Source organism: Poromitra crassiceps, assembly GCF_964638095.1.
Source record: "Poromitra crassiceps genome assembly, chromosome: 2".
NCBI lineage: Eukaryota > Metazoa > Chordata > Actinopteri > Beryciformes > Melamphaidae > Poromitra > Poromitra crassiceps.
In genome coordinates, this window is record NC_139624.1 from 3063996 (window position 1) to 3085875 (window position 21880).

The 21880-nt window shown below is 42.6% G+C and overlaps 1 protein-coding gene across 1 annotated transcript in view; it reads left to right on the top strand.

Annotated features, from left to right (window-relative positions):
• The window catches only part of LOC310791693 (plexin-C1-like), a gene marked incomplete at both ends in the record, with an annotated part of 125697 nt that overhangs the window by 93087 nt on the left and 10730 nt on the right, over positions 1-21880 (top strand). The window contains 2 exons of the mRNA XM_083653348.1: positions 7468-8118; positions 10008-10124. Of these exons, the coding sequence (XP_083509474.1) occupies positions 7468-8118; positions 10008-10124 (768 nt within the window). The remainder of the gene's footprint in view (positions 1-7467; positions 8119-10007; positions 10125-21880) is intronic.

The following is a 21880-nucleotide window of genomic DNA, read 5'->3' on the forward strand; positions in this document are numbered from 1 at the left end:
CTAATGTGCCTTATAAGTTATGTGTGCGGAGGGGGAAAAACAAATACAACTTTGTACTTCGGCTTCATCTGTACAGTCAAATCTTTCATGAATAGTATGGAATCTATATAAATTGTCTGTAGACTGTCATCTAGTTTTCACTTTACTTGGGTAGTCCAGATGAAAATCTACAGATGTTTAGTGGTTATGCAATAATCAACTTCCATATCTACTTATATGTAGGTGAATTTGTAGACTATCAACTAGTTTTCACTTTACTTGGGTAGTCCAGATGAAAATCTACAGTTGTTTAGTGGCTATGCAAGTGATGGTCACTACCCCCCCCCCCCCCCCCCCCCCCAATATCTTATTTTCAATCTTTATAGAAGACACATAAACAGGCTCAGACACAGGAGCCTGTTTATCAACGTTCAACATTACATGTTGCTACCAGCCGCATAAGGTGCTTGTATCTGTAATAGATATTGTGCATGGGGTCCCATGTAAGGGGTCCACGACGAGAAACCAGACGGGAGAGCCTCAGACACTATTCATTCTTAAGTTCATCAAAGTAGGCCAAAAAAGGGTCCCAAATAGTCGAGAGCCTTTTAAGCGAGTCGGCTCTCAGGGACCTGAGTCTCTCCATCTGTCTAACATAGATCATGTCCATCAGCCACACCCTGTGGTTTGTGAGTGGTTCAAGTTCAAATAATTTACTCAGAGAATATCTTCATGGACTCTTATTTCTCTATAGATAATCTGTTAAACATCTACAGACAACATCTAGACTACAGACTTTCACCGCTAGCTTGGACCCAAAGGAAGACACAGACATGAGGTGAGTGGAGATGAAAAGGTTTATTTGCAAGACGATGGTGGTCAAGGGGATGTGAATGATAAATTGGATGGAAGCTGGAAGCCACGGGGTGTTTGTGATCCAGGCCGAGCAGGCAGACGGGCTGACAGACAAGTGGTGCAGCAGAGACGAGAATAATCTACAACACAGATGAAACAGGATTAATGTAGCCTACAGGCACAAGGAAACACTGGGAAAACTCAGGTCAACTGTATGGAGCAGCCAAGAGACTGAAAACTCAGGTAAACTGTATGGATCCAACTCAGGTAAACTGTATGGAGCAGCCAAGAGAGTGAAAACACAGGTAAACTGTCTGGAGCAGCCAAGAGAGTGACTAAGATTGGTGGTACCAGTGAAATGAAACAGCTGATGAGGTTCAGCGGTGCCATTGAAGACCGACACGGATGAAACGTGACACAGACACAGCGAAACAGTTGAATCCCCCCACTAATAAGCTGTTGAAACTTTGTGGAACATTGGCATATATAATCTTGAACATTAGTTGATCATAAGAATGTTCGACAAATATTAATTAAATGGTTAACTAATTGTTGAATATTCGTACATAAGTTGTTGAACATTTGTAAAGCATAGTGTTACGCTGCTAGCTAACCTGGCTCATATTACTTCCTAGATTACCCCGTTAGTAAACTGGTGTTTTCCCTACGTGTTTTAACGTGAAGGTGAGACTAGTGAATGCAATTCTATCTGAGGGGGTATTGTGTAGGTTTGACTCACTCAAGCCATTAACGATAACGTTATCTACTCCTGGTGTTGTCGTTGGCTTTGTTGCGACCTGCTCGCTCTTGACCAGACAAGCCCTTCTCAGCTGCTTCGACTGTCCAGCTCGGCCAGCCCGCTCTCGGTATGGAAGTTCAGTCGTGGTGGGAAGGTGTATCCCAGGTGGTCTGTGGTGGTGTGTAAAAGTTTGTTTAGAATAGTCTCTTTGTCTCCAGAGTCTGCCTTGGCGTCCTCGCTCGACGTGGCGCGCTTGCAAATTCAAACGCCACAGTATCTCTGCCCCTTTTCCAGGTGCAACCTGTTAATGGATCAAACACCACTCCACCGTGTGACGTCAGTCTCTCCCTACCAATAGTCTAACCTGTCCAAAGCACACCTACTCCTTCTATCCTAACAGACCAAATAACCAGCTATAATGCTCTATCATAACAATAGGTTGAGTGCATAGCTCATGTTCAACTAATTAATTCTGAGAATCGCTGATAATTAGAAGGTTCAACAAATATTAATTCAATAGTTTAGAAATTGTTTGTTGAATATTCGTGAAAGATCTGTAAAGCATAGGTTGAGTGCAGAGTTCAAGTTCAACTAATTTATTATGAAAATATGTAGAAATGTTCATAAATTGTCACATTTATACTAGATCATCTATGAAACATCTACAGACGAAGTTGAATTGATGAATTGTTGAATGTCAACTAATAAGCTGTTTAAAATACATACTACAGCATGCGCTGGGACGCGTCATCAGTGATGTTAGCTGGGGTCGTAAGGTGTTTCGGGTCTGTCAACATCATACACCCTCGCCCAGACCCAGCCGAGGCCGATTAAGACCCCGACCCGCGTCCCAGAAGCAGCCGCTCACGGATCAGCCTTCCTACTCTGTCTGCAACGCTGCCCGCGGAAGGGTTGATCACGCCCAGTCTGCTGCAATAGAGTTAGTGCTACACCGCAGTATTGAAAGACCCTTCGGTGCATGGAGGGTCTAGGCCCTGTGGGTGACTCCAGGCCGGGCTCCTCCTTGGTCTCACCAGACCCTCCCGGGGAAAAGGCAATCCTACCATGGGCAGAGAGGATGCCTTCCTGTTGAAACCTTACTATACTCTGTCGACTATCTGTAGGTGGACTATCCAAGTAAAGTGTTACCCCGGATTTTTTAGGTGATTGCCCTAATTACCTCATCAGTGATGTCATCAGTGATGATGTCATCAGTGATGTCATCCTTTCTGGAATTCCCTGATGATGTCATCAGTGATGATGTCATCAGTGATGCCATCCGTGATGATGTCATCAGTGATGTCATCCTTCCTGGGTGAGGGCAGACCATGTGACACGCAGTGGGCAGCCTAGGAATCAAGCGCGTGAGATTGCTCATTCACCCTTCGCTAAGTCCCACCCTAGAACGGCCACTGTCCAATCCTAGCAACCGTTGCTAGGCAGGGCGGTTCGGGCAAGCTACTACTAGTCAGAACAGAAGCACTAGTCTGTAACTACGGGAACAATGCCGGAGTTGTGCATATATGGGACTATATATATTGCAACTCCGTAGGACTGAAGTGGTAATAAGTTCAGAAAATATGTGTTTTATTACTCCAGCTAACGTAATCGGTTTTAACGGATGCAAGCTAACAGCATTGTTCAAGGTAAACGCCTGTTCATAGCAATGTCCAATGCAGTAAAACAGTCTGTTAGCTTGCAAGCGCTAGTCTTTTACAGTCGGCATAACTTTACCGATAACGATAACGTTAACTGGAATAACGCAATAGACATATTTTCAGAACTTACCAGCTTGTCCAATGCCTGTGTATGCCAGGAAATGTGTTTAACGTTACAACTCCCATCAGCTAACGTTACACTGTTAGCCATTGGAGTCAGTCAAGAGTCACACAAACGTTTTTGGGTTTATTTGGGTGTAAAGCATGAGGAGAGTTTTTATATGGATATCTCAGTGAAGTGCTTTGACTGTGGGGATATTGTTCACAAAGCTCCTCTCCTCATAAGCGTGAGCTGTTGTAAGGATAAACAAGAGAGCAGGCAGCCGGACTAACGTTAGTTATAGCTGGGCTGCGCAGTAAATGCTATGCTATGCTTCAGTTAGATTTCATCTGTTAAACCAGCATTTGTTCCAAAAGGAATTAAATCATAATGTTAATCAAAATGCCACAGAAACATTAGCTAATCAACACAAAGCAAAGATCAGTTCATCAACTAATTTCCCACATATGACACATATACACTTCTTTTAGCAGATGCTGCTTTTTTCATTTCGACAGTATAACTGTCATAATTATGGAAGGCACTGCTCCCGATAATTATTATACTGCACACTTATTGAACCTTATCTGTCATACTGTATTGAAATCTGGGGAAATACTTACAAAAGCAACCTACAAAAGATATGCACATTGCAGAAACGAGCCATAAGGATAGTACATCAAGTCGGTTATCTAGAACACACAAACAGTCTGTTTTTAAAATCTCACACTCTGAAGTTCATGGATATGGTAAAATATAAAACCGGGCAAATTATGTTTAAAGTTATTAACAAGATGATGCCAGAAAACATTCAACACATGTTCTCTGGTAGAGATGGGGGTCACTATTTAAGAGGATCACTGAATTTAAAACAACCAAAGGTTCGCACAACTGGAAAAAGCATGTGCATCTCTGTTTGTGGGGTGCTGCTTTGGAATGGCTTGGATGAAATGATCAAAAGAAGTAATCATATAGGAAATTTCAAAAGAATCTATAAACTATCAATTATGGACATGTATAAGAGAGAGCTTGAAAAATGAGTATTGCACTTACTTTGTATATTTTATTTCACATTTCGTAGCATTAAGTTGGATTGCCTATGGTAGGCTATCTGTTTTGTATTGTAAAGCAGCTATTATTATTTAAACCTTATTTTATGAAGTAGTAAGGAGGGGCAGGACTAGATAAGCATGGCTTCTTTCTGTCCCTTCTCGGACATATAATATGTTGTTTTGTAAATTAATGTGGTTTTTTTTTTATTTCTGTTCGAGACAAATAAAAAATTCAATTCAATTCAATACAATATGTCTGGCTACGGATAAATCAGATGATGATGATATGTAAAGGAACACAACACAGTTCAAGAATTTCACACGTCTGTAGCCTACTTGTACATCGAGAGTGACAATAAACATCTTGTATAGCTTATCTTGCATTGGGACCGGTGAGCTTTTCCTTCAAGTTTAATGATCTCTTAATTCACAATACTAGCCAACACATGCTATTGTGAATGTACTAGCTCTCACAAGCATTATTGTACTCCTTTCTGTCTACTTCTGTCCGATATTTGGGAGCTGTTACTCCAGAAATTGGCCGTTATTTACTTGGGAATGTCTCTCACTCATATCGTTGTGAACATCCTTTTTACGTGTGGCTTGCCTTCCATAGCAACAGTAACCAAGGGGGGCAGGATTTAGCAAAGGGTGAATTTTCTAAATTTGGCGATGTGGACTCTGTTTCTCTATCTGTCTGTTTCAAGAATTTTGGCCGGCCACAGCTATGCCGTTTTACATGCGATCGGGCTGAAACTTTTAGGTGGTGTAAAGGGCACCCATGCGGGTGACCAGACAGAGCCGGATTTTTTAATTAGGGCAGATTAATTTCCCTAATTGTCCTAATGCTGAGGCTATAGTTCAGTGATGATGTCATGAGTGATGATGTCATCAGTCATGGCATACATAGGCATTGTGACATCATTGTGACATCACTGATGATGTCATCAGTGACACACATGCATGCACACACAAGAGAGAGACTAATAGCCTAGATACACTAGACGACTTTGAAATCTTAACTGTGATTATTAAGACTGGGAGTTTATACTACACGACTTTTTCATTAGGATTGTTTATCACAAGTGAAAAACTCACTGAAATACATGACACGACTGGAATCACAGATCAAAATACACTACCCGACTGTGCGCCCAGCAAACTCACGTCTTTCAAGTTAAAAGACGGTGTCTTGAACCCACAACACAAAACCAGCAAACTGACGTGACCATACTAATCATACGGAAGGAAGCTGGACAATTTTAGTTTCAAAATAAAAGTGCCAATGTATTAATGCATGACTCACTACGGGTTCAAATTGACTTTTCGAAGCCACAACATTACGTTAATTTAAAACAGGTTTCTATGGAAATGTGTTCTTTATTTCCTCTTTGGTACTTGGCATATTTTGGATCGCACACACAAAACGGTTGCAATGGTATACTTTTATTTTGACATTTGTAACGGGAAGTTTCGGTTTTATTCCTTCTGACTTAACCGTGAGCAACTGGCATACTAGCGTCTTTGATGCTTCCCTTTATTATTCACGTGTGCCTTGGTATCAGAAATATCTATTGTATGAAGACTAGCTATTTGACTGCTTTTGGCTCATTGCCAACTATAGTTTTTCATTGGATATTGACGGGATTCCACATGCACCTGTGAGTTGAGTTGAGTCGGGTCATTGTACCAGTTTACACTACTCGACTCAACGCGAGAACATGTTTGATATAATCATTGTGGCTCCGACTGGCTCTGACTGGTGTCGGGAGAATTCTGTACCCATAAATCACTAACTTTTGTTGCTAATTGGCACAACAACTGCCCACAACAACTGTAGACTAGAGTCAACAAAGACAGACTGAGCCCAACTGGAGATCCTATGTAAAATCGGAGGGAAACACTTGTAGTGTATTTTAAGCATAAGGGAGAGGGAGAGAGAGGAGAGGGAGAGAGAGGAGAGGAAGAGAGACTGAGGGAGAGAGAGGAGAGGGAGAGAGGGGGGGGGGGAGAGAAGGAGACATTTAGCGTGTGCCAATAGTGCAGGCGAGGCCATGCAGCAGCCGAGCTGCGGGCGAGGCTGCGAAGTGGGCGAGCTACATATGCAAGGGCCAGCTCGGCAAGCTACAGGGCGGGCGAAAGAACAGTATAGGTCCTATGGCTGAGCCCTGTGGGACACCACAAGATAGAAGAGTGATGTCTGACCTGAACTGACCAACAGAGACTGAGACACTCCTATTAGCAAGGTATGCAAACAACCAATCTAAGGCAGACCAGGAGATATCCACTAATTGATTTAGCCTGTTTAAAAGGATGTGATGGAAGTCAAATAGCACATCACTATCATGTATTTTGGGACTGCCCCGTTATCAGGGGTTATTGGAAACAGATTCACGAAGCTATACAGGATGTTTTCGATAATACCCCTAGATAGTAAAACAATGTATTTTGGTATATCGGAAGACTGGTTGAAAGAAGACAGATATTTGATTAATATATTGCTGGTAGCTGGTAAAAAAGCTCTCACCAGGAAGTGGTTACCACAGGAAAGCCCTAAAGTGAAAGAATGGATGAATATTACGATGGATATATATAAGATGGAAAGACTAACTGCTGTTATCAATCATAAAGTAGAACAATTTACCTCAAGATGGGAATGCTGGGTTCAATATATAACACCCATTAGGCCAGACTTTATCTTTTTGGATCCAAGATGAATGTATAGTGAAAAGTCGACTCCCTGTTTTGTTTGTTTGTTTTTTGTTTTTGTTTGTTTGTTTTGTTGCTGCTGTTGCGGCTGTTGTGGTCTTTGTCTTTTCTTTTATCTCTAAAAAAAAAATGGCAGTACATATCTACAATGTATACAATGTAATGATGATAATCTGTCAATAAAAAGTAAAATAAAATAAAAGGATGTGATGATCGGCTGTATCAGTACATTTTGATGCTACTACTTTTGTACTTTTACTTCAGTAACATTTTGAATGCAGGACTTTTACTTGTAACAGAGTATTTTATACTGTGGTATTTCTACTTTTACTTAATAAAAGACTAAAAAAGAGTACTTCTTCACTTCTGTCCTAGGTGAAGCACGATGAGAACTTCCAGGTGGGGTCGCTGAGGCGCCGCAGTGCGTCTGTGGGCTTCCTGGTGCAGGTGCAGGAGAGTCCGACTCGGACCGAGACGTACATCCTGACTGCCATCCAGAAGGACGGAGTCACAACTGCAGAGGAGGAATGTTTTCCTGAAGAGTGGGTGGCCAGACTGCAAGATACTAAATACAGCGAGGACAAGTTGGGCATATTCTCAAGCAATGACGTGGGATATTCTTCTTACCCCAGGATCAAACGTAAGGGCAATGTGGAGTTTGTGGACGGGTTTCAGATCAGTTCAACCATCTATCTATTCTCCAACTTGCCCAGAAGTAAAGTCCGCCTGCTTTGGCTGGAGAGCAAAGGGAATAAGACCCAGACCTTTGTGTCCATGCGTGGTGCGTCTCTCCAGCTGTCTCCTGGAGGTATCGCTGGAGGCGCAGGGCGCATCAGGCTCCTGGCCTCCTCGGTTATCACAGGTGGCTCACCAGTTCTCTGGGCCGGTGTGTTCAGCATGGACGGAGACCCAACCAACACGGTGCTGGCCGTGTTTGACATCAGCCCGGACTGGACTCTACGGACCTATGTGGATCCAGACTTCTGCAGCACTAGTAGATGTAACCCTAACCCTAACAAGGACAAGGTGGGTAGCAGCACTCTGCAAAGCATGAACCTTAAAGGGACAGTTCACCACAAAATCAAAAATACATCTTTTTCCTCTTACCTGTAGTGTTATTTTTATCCATCTAGATTGTTTTGGAGATATCGGTCGTAGAGATCTCTGCCTTCTCAATGGAACTGGATGGCACTCTGCTTGTTTTTTTTTACCTTTATTTATACAGGGGGAGTTTCACTGAAAGCTCTCTCATTTTCAGGAGTGCCCTGTTCACATTCACACAAACACATTCATGCTTGGAAGCTGACCGGTACAACCACAGTCGAATCTGCTGGCCACTGAGCAGCTCCACTGGAGTGGTTGGGGTTAAGGGCCTTGCTCAAGGGCACCTCAGTGGTGGTAATGAGGGAGGGGCAAGTACTGCCTTTTCACTTTACCCACCGAGATTGATTGTGCCGGTCCCGGGGGTTGACCTTCCGGTCATAAGCTTGCTTCTCTAACCTTAATCCACCACTGCCCCGTGATGCTCAAAGCGTTTTTTTTTATTGAAAGCTCAACAGCAATTTATCTTTCCAGAAATCATGACCCAGTTAGTTACTCAAGATAATCCAAAGACTTTGTTTTGAGCAGTTTCATGTCGGAACTATTTTCTTTCGACCAAACTACAATGTCTCACCATGCAGAAGGAAGTGTGCATCTGTTAGCTTAGCTGTGTAAAGTTAGCTTAGCTGTAACGTTAGCATGCTGACTTCTGCACGGTTGGTGGGTGTAGTTCAGTCATAGTTCCTACACGAAACTGCTCACAACCTTGTCTGTTTCTAGAAAGAGACATTGCTGTTGAGTTTTTCAAATGTATTTTTTTTGGCGCTTTGAGGACCACAATCCAGTTCCATTGTATTGAAGAGAAGCCAGACATATCTACGGCCAATATCTCCAAAACTAGGCAACTCACACCAAAAAAGAGGTGGATAAATAGCATTATACAGGTAAGAGGAAAATACGTATTTGTATTTTTATTTTGGAGTGACCTCTCCCTTTAACAAGCATGTTGAGCCTTCAAGTCCTGATTTCATCAAAACAACTAAAGAAATCTGACAGGGAGTTGAAATTATCCCCCGCTTTCCAGGGCAGTTTCACCTGTTTCAACAAGCTTCTGTATCTAGAAGCAAGTCAAAAGAAAGCAGATTACTCAAGAAAATGACCACATTGCCGAAATTTCATAACATAATCTGATTTACACTGGAAAGAAGTGGAATTATCTCACCCCACTGTCAGATTCTTTCATGTTTTAAGACAAATTAAGGCTTCAAGACTGTATAGGAGACTAAATGACATGTTGGAAAAGATTTTCTGCAGCGTAACATGAAGAGCATCAACATGCTCATTCTCTATTCCTTTATCCAAACCTGAACAAGAGGGTTCACCTTTCACTCTGAAAGAGCAGAACATGGAGATGAGTTATGACCACATCTCTGCTGGTGCAACTCATTTGTGTGCATGCACACACAGGCACACACACACACACACACACACACACACACACACACACACACACACACACACATACTGTAAGTGCACGCACACACAGGCACACACACACACATCAGACCATGGTCATGTTTCGGGACATTACAGTACATAGACTGATATTAATTTCCTGGAGACTTACCCTAACCATAACCACTGACCCCAAAATCTGCTTTTTTCTAAATTGGGGACACTGCTTTTGTCCCCAATCAGAAAAGCGGTCCACAATTAACTTGTCTTACGTCTGAAATTTGTCCCTGAAAGTAGCCTATGACAGACCACACAGGAATCCATACAGAATCTAACGTGTGTTTATGTGCGTGTGCGTGTGTGTGTGTGTGTGTGTGTGTGTGTGTGTGTGTGCGTGTGTGTGTGTCTGTCAGCCCCAGGCCTTGAGCCCAGTGAGGGTGCTGTCCAGGCAGAGCTCGATGACCTCGCTGCTGGCAGTGAGCCAGAACACCTGGATGGTTTTCTTCATCGGAACGGGAGATGGACAGCTCATCAAGGTGCATCTCAACATGACATCATCACATGACATCATCCACTTTACCTGGCTCAACATGACATCATGACATGACATGAGTCATCATTAAAAACAGCTGATTTTAGACTGAATCCCAATGTTCTTTATAATAATGTCTGGGTAGACAATGTAGCCTACATACATTTTAGTGGAGAGGAGCAAACGGGCGGGGAACAACTGAGATATAGATCAAATGGTTAAGTCTAAAAGGCATGTATGATGCTTTCATATCATTAAATAACAACATTTTCACTAACTTTAGTTTGGAGCCCTAATTTACCTGTTGGGCCACAGGATAAAAAATAAATACAGCTTGAGTTCAAGAGATGGTTGATTGCTGCATAAGAGCCTACAAACTAATGTCCAATTTCACTCTGCAACACCCGTCCACATCTTCCTTCCATCTCTAACATGATTAATATTAAACAGAAAGTCTTTATGCTCTCTGTTTATGTACTCTTTAACACTGTTTCCTCTGATATAACTCACGTGATAAAGAAGCACACAGAAGTCTGGAGAACCCCCACAGTAACACTGTACAGTAACACACGAGACACAATAGGGCCCTTCATAAGTTTGCTTTCACCACAACTGCTAATAATCCCTGAAAATGGTAACCCTTTATTTTACAGGTACCCTAGTTACATATGAACTATTTGTAATTACACATGAACACCAAATGTAATTACACAGTAATTACCAATAGTTATAAATGAAGTTCATATGTAGTTACATTGTAACAGACCTGTAAAATGGAGTGAGTCTGTTCAACTGTAGTTCATATGTACTTACATTGTAACAAACCTTGTAAAATGGAGTGAGTCTATTCAACTGTAGTTCATATGTAGTTACATGTTACCGGACCTGTAAATTGGAGTGAGTCTATTCAACTGTAGTTCATATGTAGTTACATGGTAACGGACCTGTAAAGTGGAGTGAGTCTATTTAACTGTAGTTCATATGTAGTTACATGGTACCGGACCTGTAAAGTGGAGTGGGTCTATTCAACTGTAGTTCATATGTAGTTACATGGGACCAGACCTGTAAAGTGGAGTGAGTCTATTCAACTGTAGTTCATAAGTAGTTACATGGTAACAGACCTGTAAAGTGGAGTGAGTCTATTTAACTGTAGTTCATACGTAGTTACATGGTACTGGACCTGTAAAGTGGAGTGAGTCTATTCAACTGTAGTTCATATGTAGTTACATGGTAACAGACCTGTAAAGTGGAGTGAGTCTATTTAACTGTAGTTCATGTGTAGTTACATGGTACCGGGACAGAGATTGCTAAAACCCAGTGGTGGATTGGAACCACTGAACTTCAGATTGCAAGGCAAGCGGCTTTAACCACTCAGCCACGAGGGCTTTCCAACTTTCTAAATGGAGTTTGGGAGGATAACTATGTCAGTCAGATGTAGTTGCCACTTCATAGCTTTGTTATTATAAACAGAGACTTGGGAAAAAATGTTGATACTTTGTTAGTTGTAGCTTGAAAGACAGGCAATATTGATTAACTCATTCATGGCCAAATACGTCTTTAACGTCTTATCAGGAATGTGCCTCCCCGCCAAAGACGTGTTTGACGTGTTTTTGTTTTTATTAGTGCAGCGCGTAGTTCAAAGACTTCCCCAGCCTGTGACATGGTATCAGGTCCCTGGCCTCAAAGCCAAGCCGACAACACATGAACAAACAACTACGCAGCTGTTGTTTTGAAATGGGGGAGGAGGAAGAACAGAAAACGGAGAAACGCTGCCTGTTGCAGAGAGGAGAAACGCCATTGAAACGCCCCTCGGCGTGCTGCGCTGGTCGCCTTGCTGCAGGGCAGCGAACCTGGATGAGTTGTTCGCGGTAGTCAAACCCGTGACCAACATGATCGATCCGGTTCCAGCGCCTGGTCGCAAACCCAAGCCGGACCCGGTTCCTGTGTCCCAGGCGGAACGAGAGGAGGAGGAGGAGAACCAGGAAACCACAGCAAAAGACAGGAGCCATTTTTCACAGCGCATTTGCGCCGTGCATCAAAGACCCGCCGGGATTACATTGAAAGTGACTATAGGCTCTTTCAAACACAGATCACGCAAAATTGTAGTTCGGTTAGCCCGTAAAGCTTGGCAGCCTCGCCACACATTTTGTTATGATGCAGAGGCAGAGGAGGCTAGACGCTGATCTCATACCAGTTTGGTGTTCTCCTCCTATGCTAATTTGCGGGGAGATCAATAGGGTTCCCTGGGAAGGAGGTGCGATCCAGCAGCAGCTGTGGACAGAACTCTCTCTCTCTGTGTGTGTGTGTGTGTGTGTGTGTGTGTGTGTTGATGTTACTCTACTGCTGTGTCTGCTAAATGACGAAATGTAATGTAAAGAGACACACATGGGCCCCGCGCAGACACACACATTCACACTGAGTAAACTGTATTGTTGAATGTAAAAAAAGCACTTCATGTATATATATATATATATATATATATATATATATATATTTTTTTTGTCATTTGTGTCATAACAAATAATATTTACATGTCTGATGTCAATACAGTTCAAAATAAAAGAATTGAGAGCGAGTTCTGCCTGAGAATGTGTCCTTTACAAAAATGCCCTTTTCTCCGATTTCTCTTCTCAGAGCGACCTTTTTGGTGAAAACAGGGTGTATATAAATGGCTATAAGTAGAGTACAGAACATGCTAAAAGCTCACTTTTTTTTCTGGTGAACCCAGAGACGTACATCTTCATTTTGAGGTATTGCAAATCACTTTGGTGCTAATAGATAATTTACTGTGGGTCTTGAATGATGACCAACAATTATGAAAATCTTTGGCCTGAGCTAAATATTGGCAGTCCTAAACTGGCCATGAATGAGTTAATATGAATGCATTTCTGCAGTGTGACTGTGCCAGACTCCCCCCCCCACACACACACACACACACATGAGCTGTAAATGGCTCATGTGACTATTTCCACCCCAATTCAGCAAATGATTAGAATGTATTTTTAAAAAAATATATAGTTTCTTGAGCACAGTGCATACAATTTATTTAGCAAATTGGGAGGAGTTCCCCCTTATGCTTCACATCGGGGGGATTTATAGACTTGGGGGGAGGGGGTAGACTTTGGGGAGAGATGATCCAGGGGTCTGGTGACCACAGGGGCTTCGACTGGATCCCCAACTAATTGAGAAATTGGGAAATTGATGGGGAAAATGACTCATTTACAATAAGCTAACAATTAGAATGTAGAAGAATGGCTATTTTGATTATAGATTCACTGTTACCTCTATACCTACAATACTTTTATTTTAATTTTTGTATGGGAATTCTGGACAAAATCATATCTACAACTAAAAATCAATATTTTCAATATTATAACAATCAATATTTTCCCCAAGTCTCTGTTTATAATAACAAAGCTATGAAGTGACAACTACATCTGACTGACATACAGTTATCCTCTCAAACTCCACCAATTTGAAATTTGGAAAGCCCTCGTGGCTGAGTGGTTAAAGCCGCTTGCTTTGCAATCAGAAGTTCAGTGGTTTGAATCCACCACTGGGTTTTAGCAATCTCTGTTCCAGCCCGGAGCTTCTTTACAGGTCCGGTACCATATAACTACATATGAAGTACAGTTAAATAGACTCACTCCACTTTACAGATCCGGTACCATGCATATGAACTACAGTTGAATAGACTCACTCCACTTTACAGGTCCGGTACCATGTAACTACATATGAACTACAGTTGAATAGACTCACTCCACTTTACAGGTCCGGTACCATGTAACTACATATGACCTACAGTTGAATAGACTCACTCCACTTTACAGGTACGGTACCATGTAACTATATATGAACTACAGTTGAATAGATTGACTCCATTTTACAGGTCTGTTACAATGTAACTACATATGAACTACAGTTGAACAGACTCACTCCATTTTACAGGTCTGTTACAATGTAACTACATATGAACTACAGTTGAATAGACTCACTCCATTTTACAGGTCTGTTACAATATAACTACATATCAACTACAGTTGAACAGACTCACTCCATTTTACAGGTCTGTTACAATGTAACTACATATGAACTTCATTTATAACTATTGGTAATTACTGTGTAATTATATTTGGTGTTCATGTGTAATTACAAATAGTTCATATGTAACTAGGGTACCTGTAAAATAAAGGGTTACCTCCACCCTTGGGTCAGTCAATACTGATGCCTAGTGGCACAAAGTCAACGTTACAGTGTGTCTAATGGACAGACAGACAGACAGATGGGGACCGATCCATAAAGGGACAATTAAGCTCAATCTTATTGCTGCTAGCAGGGTGGGTCGTCCCTTTACTCTGGTGAGATGAGGAATTATTGAATGAGATATTGTGGTTGAGGGGTAAAACTGTATGCAGATTAAGCAGGAAATCTTCACTTTGCGTGGCTTTGCTCTATCAAAAGTAATCAGCCGTTTCACCTGATATGTTTTCGAGTCAAGCATCAGGTCAAGTTATCAGTTAATTTAATATTATTTTTATTTGTATTTTATTATTTTCTCTGATTAATGTACCCAAATATAACCCCTAAAAATGTCTGAAATTATAATCTTGACATTAAGCTTTAACTCATTCATGGCCAGTTTAGGACTGCCACTATTTAGCACAGGCCAAAGATTTTCATAATTGTTGGTCATCTTTCAAGACCCACAGTAAATTATCTATTAGCACCAAAGTGATTTGCAATACCTCAAAATGAAGATGTACCTCTCTGGGTTCACCAGGGGGAAAAAAGTGAGCTTTTAGCATGTTCTGTACTCTACTTATAGCCATTTATATACACCCTGTTTTCACCAAAAAGGTCTCTCTGAGAAGATGAATTGCAGAAAATGGCATTTTTCTAAATCACACAATCTCAGGCAGAACTCGCTCTCAATTCTTTTATTTTGAACTGTATTGACATCAGACATGTAAATATTATTCGTTATGACACAAATGAAAAAATAAATAAATATATATATATATATATATATATATATATACATGATGTGCTTTTTTTTACATTCAACAATACAGTTTACTCAGTGTGAGTGAGTGTGATCATAGAATAGAATGCAGAGATCAGTGTAGTCTCTCTCTCACACACACACACACACACACACACACACACACACACACACACACACTCCTTACCGCGAGATCATCCGGGTCCTGTCGCATTGGAGTCAGTCCAGTCTTCCTCGCCCTCGACAGGAAAGTGGCCGTGCTGCTTCGCTCTGTGTGAAAGCCATTTCTGTGGCGAGGCTGCTGTTCTCCTCCAACTCACACAGTTGTGACTCTGTCTCGTCTCTTTCGGGCTGGGACACAGGAAGGGACCAGGATCGATCATGTTGGTCACGGGTTTGACTACCGCGAACGATCGATGTCCGCTGCCCTGCAGCAAGCCGATCAGCTCGTGCAGCGCGCCGAGGGGCGTTTCAATGGCGTTTCTCCTCTCTGCACAACTTCACAAGGAAGCGCGTTTCTCTGTTTTCTGTTTTTCCTCAGCTCATTTCAAAACAACAGCTGCGGTATGTGTTTGCTCGCGTGTTGTCGGCTTGTCTTTGTGGCCTGATAACATGTCACAGGCTGGGGAAGTGTTTGAACTACGCGCTGTACTAATAAAAACAAAAACACGTCAAACACGTCTTTGGCGTGGATGGCTATTTCTGATAACACGTCAAAGATGTCTTTGGCGGTGAATGAGTTAAGGTCTTTGCACACCAAGTCCGTTTGTTTTCATCCTAAATTGACACACTTACAAAAAAAAATAACCAGCTCACTTGTGGCAATCATCGTTGACACACCAAGTCCATCCAAGGTCCAAACTATTTATATCGGAAGCCTAGTTGCGGAAAAAAGTGAGCTGTTCTTTTTTTTAAGACAAAGTTTGACGAGAATCACCGAGTTGCCTGGAAACAGAGTCCAGACGCATGCGCACTGGCATCATTTTGTCTTGTACATACATTCTACAATGCATTTAGACAGACCACCACCGCTCACTTTTTTTTGGCAACTAGGCTTCCGATATAATTAGTTTGCCCTACCCGACCCTACCTGTGACTTCAAAGTGCAGAAATAAGGTGAGTTTAATGCCCAACACAGATTGTCTAACGAAAATGCTATGCTCGATGGGAGGGCTCTTCCAACTGTAGTGTTAACACGAAATTTAGAAGAGCCTGAGGGTAACATATGTATGTGCCTTAAACACATTCATGTGTGTATCTGGTTTATTTATGTGTTGCATGCTGTATGTCAGTGTAATGCAGTATAATACCCTACTGGTCCAGCTAGCCAGCTCGCGTAAGTTAAATTTGGAAAATCCTGGAGCGAAAGGTGTGAAATTCAGCACAGGTTTTTTTTATGGTTTATTATGGTAATTCACGTTGCCAGAACTAGAAAAACATCGTCCTGGCACCCAGAAACTCAAATAATCCTCAATTGTCCATTAAGGACCGGCTGCACGGTCATTGATTTCATTATAACCGCCTTTTTGAGACCTCCAGGAAATTCTTACAAAATTAATGTATTTCACTTTTTTTCAGCGGGCATCCTGGACCAAATACCTTGAAATTTGACCTTAATATCTAACCTTGGGGTTGATTGAACATTTGGTTGAGTTACAAGGCTTCAAAATCCATTGCATAGTTTTCCCATTGATTTCAATGTTAATTTTGCAAAAAAACAAAACAAAAAAAATTCGACTCCCAGCCACTTTCCCCAAAAATAATTATTTTTCTGATCTTACACCTCTCAGTTCGACTCAAGACATCAAATTTGTAGTTTCTATTGTGTTTGCCCCCCCCCCCCCTATTTGCCCAGCACATCACACAGCACAGCACAGCAACGAATTGCATGGAGATTTACATGAAATATACCCTACAGTGATTATCATGGAAATATGGTCACATGACCTGGGAACGCGGATTTTCCGGTGCAAACTAATAATTTGAAGCTTGGCCCTTATTTGATTCCATACAATGAAGCTCGTTTGTGTTTTTTGTGAAAACTAGCTGGAAGTCGAAAATGGGCAGTTTCATGTTTTTTTTGTAAAACTTACCTTATTTGAAACTACATTGTATCTCCGCGCCCGTTCATTGTAGAGACTCGTGACGAGCATTTCTGGAATCGGCGTCAAAAATTTACTCTAGATGTGTAATCTTGTCGTGATCCATGCCGTTCTAAGAGCTTTCCATGACTTCCGCGTTGAGACACGCAAAAGCAGCGAGGCGCAGCGGGCCACAGTAACATCCGATGCCCACGAAGGAGCGTCTTGGGCGGCGGAGGCGGTCAGAGCGCCATCCGTGGAGGCCAGCTCTGAGCTCCCTCGCTCATGGCCTAAATGGTGTCGTTCAAGCGTGTGTTTTGACCCGGATGTTCAACTATGGCTATGAGGTAGGAGGAATGGAAGCAGGAACGGATATGGATCGATAAAAAATAAGAAAATACTTACTTATAAATATAAAAAACAAGTACTAATATCAAGATCCATGAAAGTAAAAAAAATGCAAATTTGCAATTCTCAAAAGATGGAAGCTGGAATAAAGTAATTCCTCCGCCAAAAATGTCATCAATCCACAGCTATGATAATCCCACCACCCCGCCACCAGGTGGCATTCATGGGAAGGGAAAAAAATCATATTTTGTGTTTTCAACTGAAAATTGTATTGTACAGAAAGTACAGTAAACTGGCATTCGAGGGGTTAAAATTCTGAGTAAGCATGAAATGTTGATATGAGGTATGAGAGATGAAGTTACCAATGGATAAGAATCAATAAAAAATAAAAAAATAAATAAATTAAGACTATCAAAAATAAGAACTAATATCACGGACCCTGTACACGGACCAGTGGACGGTTAAGGGTTACCGGGTTAGCGGGGTACAAGGGTTAAGAAAATAAAAACCTAAATAAAAGTATTGTGTATCACGATTAGATATTTTATTAATTGCAGTCAGCTACAGATAGGCTACATACATAATCTCTCTTTTACTGGTTACCTGGAGCTAAAAAGACTGCAGTATGTTATCATCTGACTATAATGTAGGCTATAATATGTCATCGGTTGTCGGTTGGGAGGGTGTCTCAGCAGATGCAGGGATGCTATCAGTACTGGTGGATGCAGAGGTTTCCTCAGCTGCTGCAGGGGCTCTCCCTCGGCTGTTATCCATTTCAACTGTGTCGTATTCCACATCTATTGATTGATAGGATATACTTAGTTAGGTAAACGTTTTGTATGTTTACTTGTTTGCCCATGAACATCGCCCATATGGCATGAAAAATACTTGGGATATAACGCTAATTAACGTGTAGCTAAATTAGCTACGTGCTAACACTAGCTAACTTACCTGGATTTGGTGTATCAGGTGAATGCTCATCTGTAGCAGAAGGAAAGCTGACGTCAACACCGTCGACTTCTATAGTGGCCAGCGGACGGTTACCAAGCATCTCGTCCAACATTTTGTCAAATTTGAACGTTGCTGTGTCAGAGCCACTTCTTTTGTTGTGGTTTTTTACCTCGTAGTAACGTTTCTTTAGTGTTTTCCACTGTGACCTGACCTGCTCCACGGAACGTGTTGGGAAACCGGCCTGCAGTCTGTCCGGTATAGTTTTGAATGTGTCAGCATTTCGGTGCCTTCTCCCATCTAAAGTGCGAAGTACATTTAATTCTTTCATCGCCGAAAGACAAAACTCAGTTTCCTCATCCCTCCAGAAGTGGGCCGACTTGCCTTTCTTTGCAACCGCCGCCATTTTTCGGATATTGCTGTTACGTCACGTCACTTGGCTCAAGCCGCGCCTGCGCAGGTAGTCTGCTGCGGTCAGAAAGCAGGATAAGGTGTATACATGCAGCAGTATCCGGGTTCTTTCAGAGTACTCCACCTAGCATAACCGGCTTTCTCAAAACTGGGATAAGTGCTTATCCAGGTTTCTGAAACCAGGATATGATGTTTACATGCGCAAACACAAAAACGGGATACTCCAAAACCCCGACAGTAACCGGGATACTCAAGTCCATGTAAACGCAGTCACTGTCAAGGATCCTTCCTCGGCAGGACTTGTCCTTCCTAGTCACGTCCTACCTCTGTAGGAAAGAGTCCTTCCTCACATTGGAAAGAGCAAACAGGCTACCAAGTGCGTGATTGCGTCATGGTCCCAGATGTCCGATTTCACAGAAGTTTCTAGCTTATTAATAAACAATCAAGCCCGGATTAACAACTATATGGGCAGGGCGAGTACCCTGGGGCATCAGGGGGCATCAGCCAAAAATGATTCCGCGGCTAATTTTACTGTCATTTAGAGGCTGCAGCAGGCTCATTTTTAAAGCTAGAGCGAAGACACCATATGAAACTAGAAGATCTAAGGTATCAATTGATACTAACCATGACATGCTAGCTTGTCGGCAAGGGGCCAAATACCACTCCAAAGTTAGACAAAATTTTGGCAAGGGAAAAACGGGCATGGCCATAATAAGGGGTCCCTTGACCTGTTACCTCAAGATATCTGAATAATAATGCAAAGGGAGACTTCTATGTTTACCCATAGAAGCCTCCCTTTATATACTTTATGCTAATCCATTTTCATCTTAAAAAAAAACATGTTTTTTTGCATGCATTATAAATGTGTTATTTTTGTCTATTTCTATTTGAATATTTCTGCATATAGGACCCCTAAACAATATTGGAATTACAGAAATTGAGTGTGACTGGAAAGCTGAGACTCTTGTAAATTCAGTTAGCCCAATTGTATTCATTTGTGATGATGTTAGTCCCCATCATCTACCCATGTCTTGTCTGGTATGTGTGTGTTGAGGCTCTACTTTAGCAATACATTTGTTAGGGTTTGGTTTGTTGGACTCAAAGGGCAGAGACAGACAGAGACAGAATATCAAGTTTTAACAATGGTTGTTTATTTAAATGTTATCGCCTTGGTCCGGCTGGACTAGATACCCAGGTTGAAAGATGGCAGGCTGGAGGTAAACGGGCAGGCAGGCTGAAGTCCAGGCAGGTGGTGAGCAGGCAGACAGAAAGGTGAGGATTGGCGCAAGTAATCAGATTCGGGACAGCAGAGGTTTCTCTCCATGTAGCTTGATTGATAATCTGACAGTGTCTTGGAGTCTGGGCTGGGTATATGAAGCCTGCTGATTGGTGATGATTGGCAGCTGTGATAGCTGGAACGCAGCTCCACACACCTGGCTCCAATCCTGTAATCACAACAGAAGGGAGGGGGCAAGAGAGACTAGGAGGCAGAGGTTGAGGGCATGACAACAGTCATGTAAATGTGTGGTATTTATTGCCATAGTAAGTTTCACTTTTTACATGTAGGGGGGGAGGGGGGCACTTCAAGTCTGGGTCATCCAGGGGCATCACACTGTGTTAATCCAGGCCTGTAAACAGTTGGGCATTAAAACATTTGCAGGCACACTAAAGTGATAACATATTCACGAATGACAGAAGATAGATTTAAATGTGTAAATTTGCGCAGCCGATGATGTTTTGCTGCTTGCCATTTTTAAAAGACAGCAATCATTCATCCGTGCGCATAGAATTGTGGGCACTTAACGTGAGGATACCCATGGGGATCCTCAAAATGTCTCTCTCCTGAGGACGCAGTCCTTTGTAGGATTCAGACATTGGATGTCAGGCTTGGTGTGGGAAATGTGGATCTAGTCGCGGATAGTTGATGGCCAAGACACACTTGGTAAACTGAAGTCTCGATGAGTAGGAACGCTGTTGAACTTGATAGCTGGGTCTGCAAGGTTCGAAGTTGGGAACGGTTGCAGGGTGTTGTCGCGAGATTCGTTTATGAACAACTACTGAGGGCCTGCAGAAACGAACCTTTATAGATCCCGAACATGACATCACCTGTGTTGTGACATCACCAGCGAGGCCATTCGAAAGGCATGACTGAGACACTTATGAATCATGACATCATCACCGTCTGCGACATCATCAGTGATCCATGACATCATAGTAGGAACGACGACATCATAGTAGGAATGATGACATCACAGTAGGAATGATGACATCATCATAACAGTACCCTTCCCTCTACGGACGCGTCCAATGAGGCCATCAAGGATGATATCTGGAGAACAGAAAATCCGCAGGTTCTGGTGGAGGGGCTCCTCAGCAGGAGGTTAGATGCAGGTGGTTAGACCCCAAAGGGGGTGTAGGACAGTGAGGTGCTCTTCAGCAGGTGGTTAGATGCAGGTGGTCAGACCCCAAAGGGGGTGTCAGACAGTGGAGGTGCTCTTCAGCAGGTGGTTAGGCCCCAAAGGGGGTGTAGGACAGTGAGGTGCTCTTCAGCAGGTGGTTAGATGCAGGTGGTCAGACCCCAAAGGGGGTGTCAGACAGTGGAGGTGCTCTTCAGCAGGTGGTTAGATGCAGGTGGTTAGGGCCCAAAGGGGGTGTCAGACAGTGGAGGTGCTCCTCCCTAATACTGGATATCGAAGCCATAGATAGACCGACAGACTCGGTCTGCCGACTCCGGTGGATCCACTGGAGTCGGCCATCCCCCGGGGCACGATCCAAACATGGGAGACTGGAGACCATCAAAAGGGTCAATGTCACGGTCCGGTGGCCCCCACCAAGAACTGTGCCTCTGACGCAACACTTCAAACTCTGCGGGCTCCGAAGGTGGAGTCTCAGCGGACGCTCCAAACTTGGAAGAAGGAGCCAAAGGAACTGCAGAAGCTCCAGAAGGCTCCGCACAATCTAAAGGCTGAG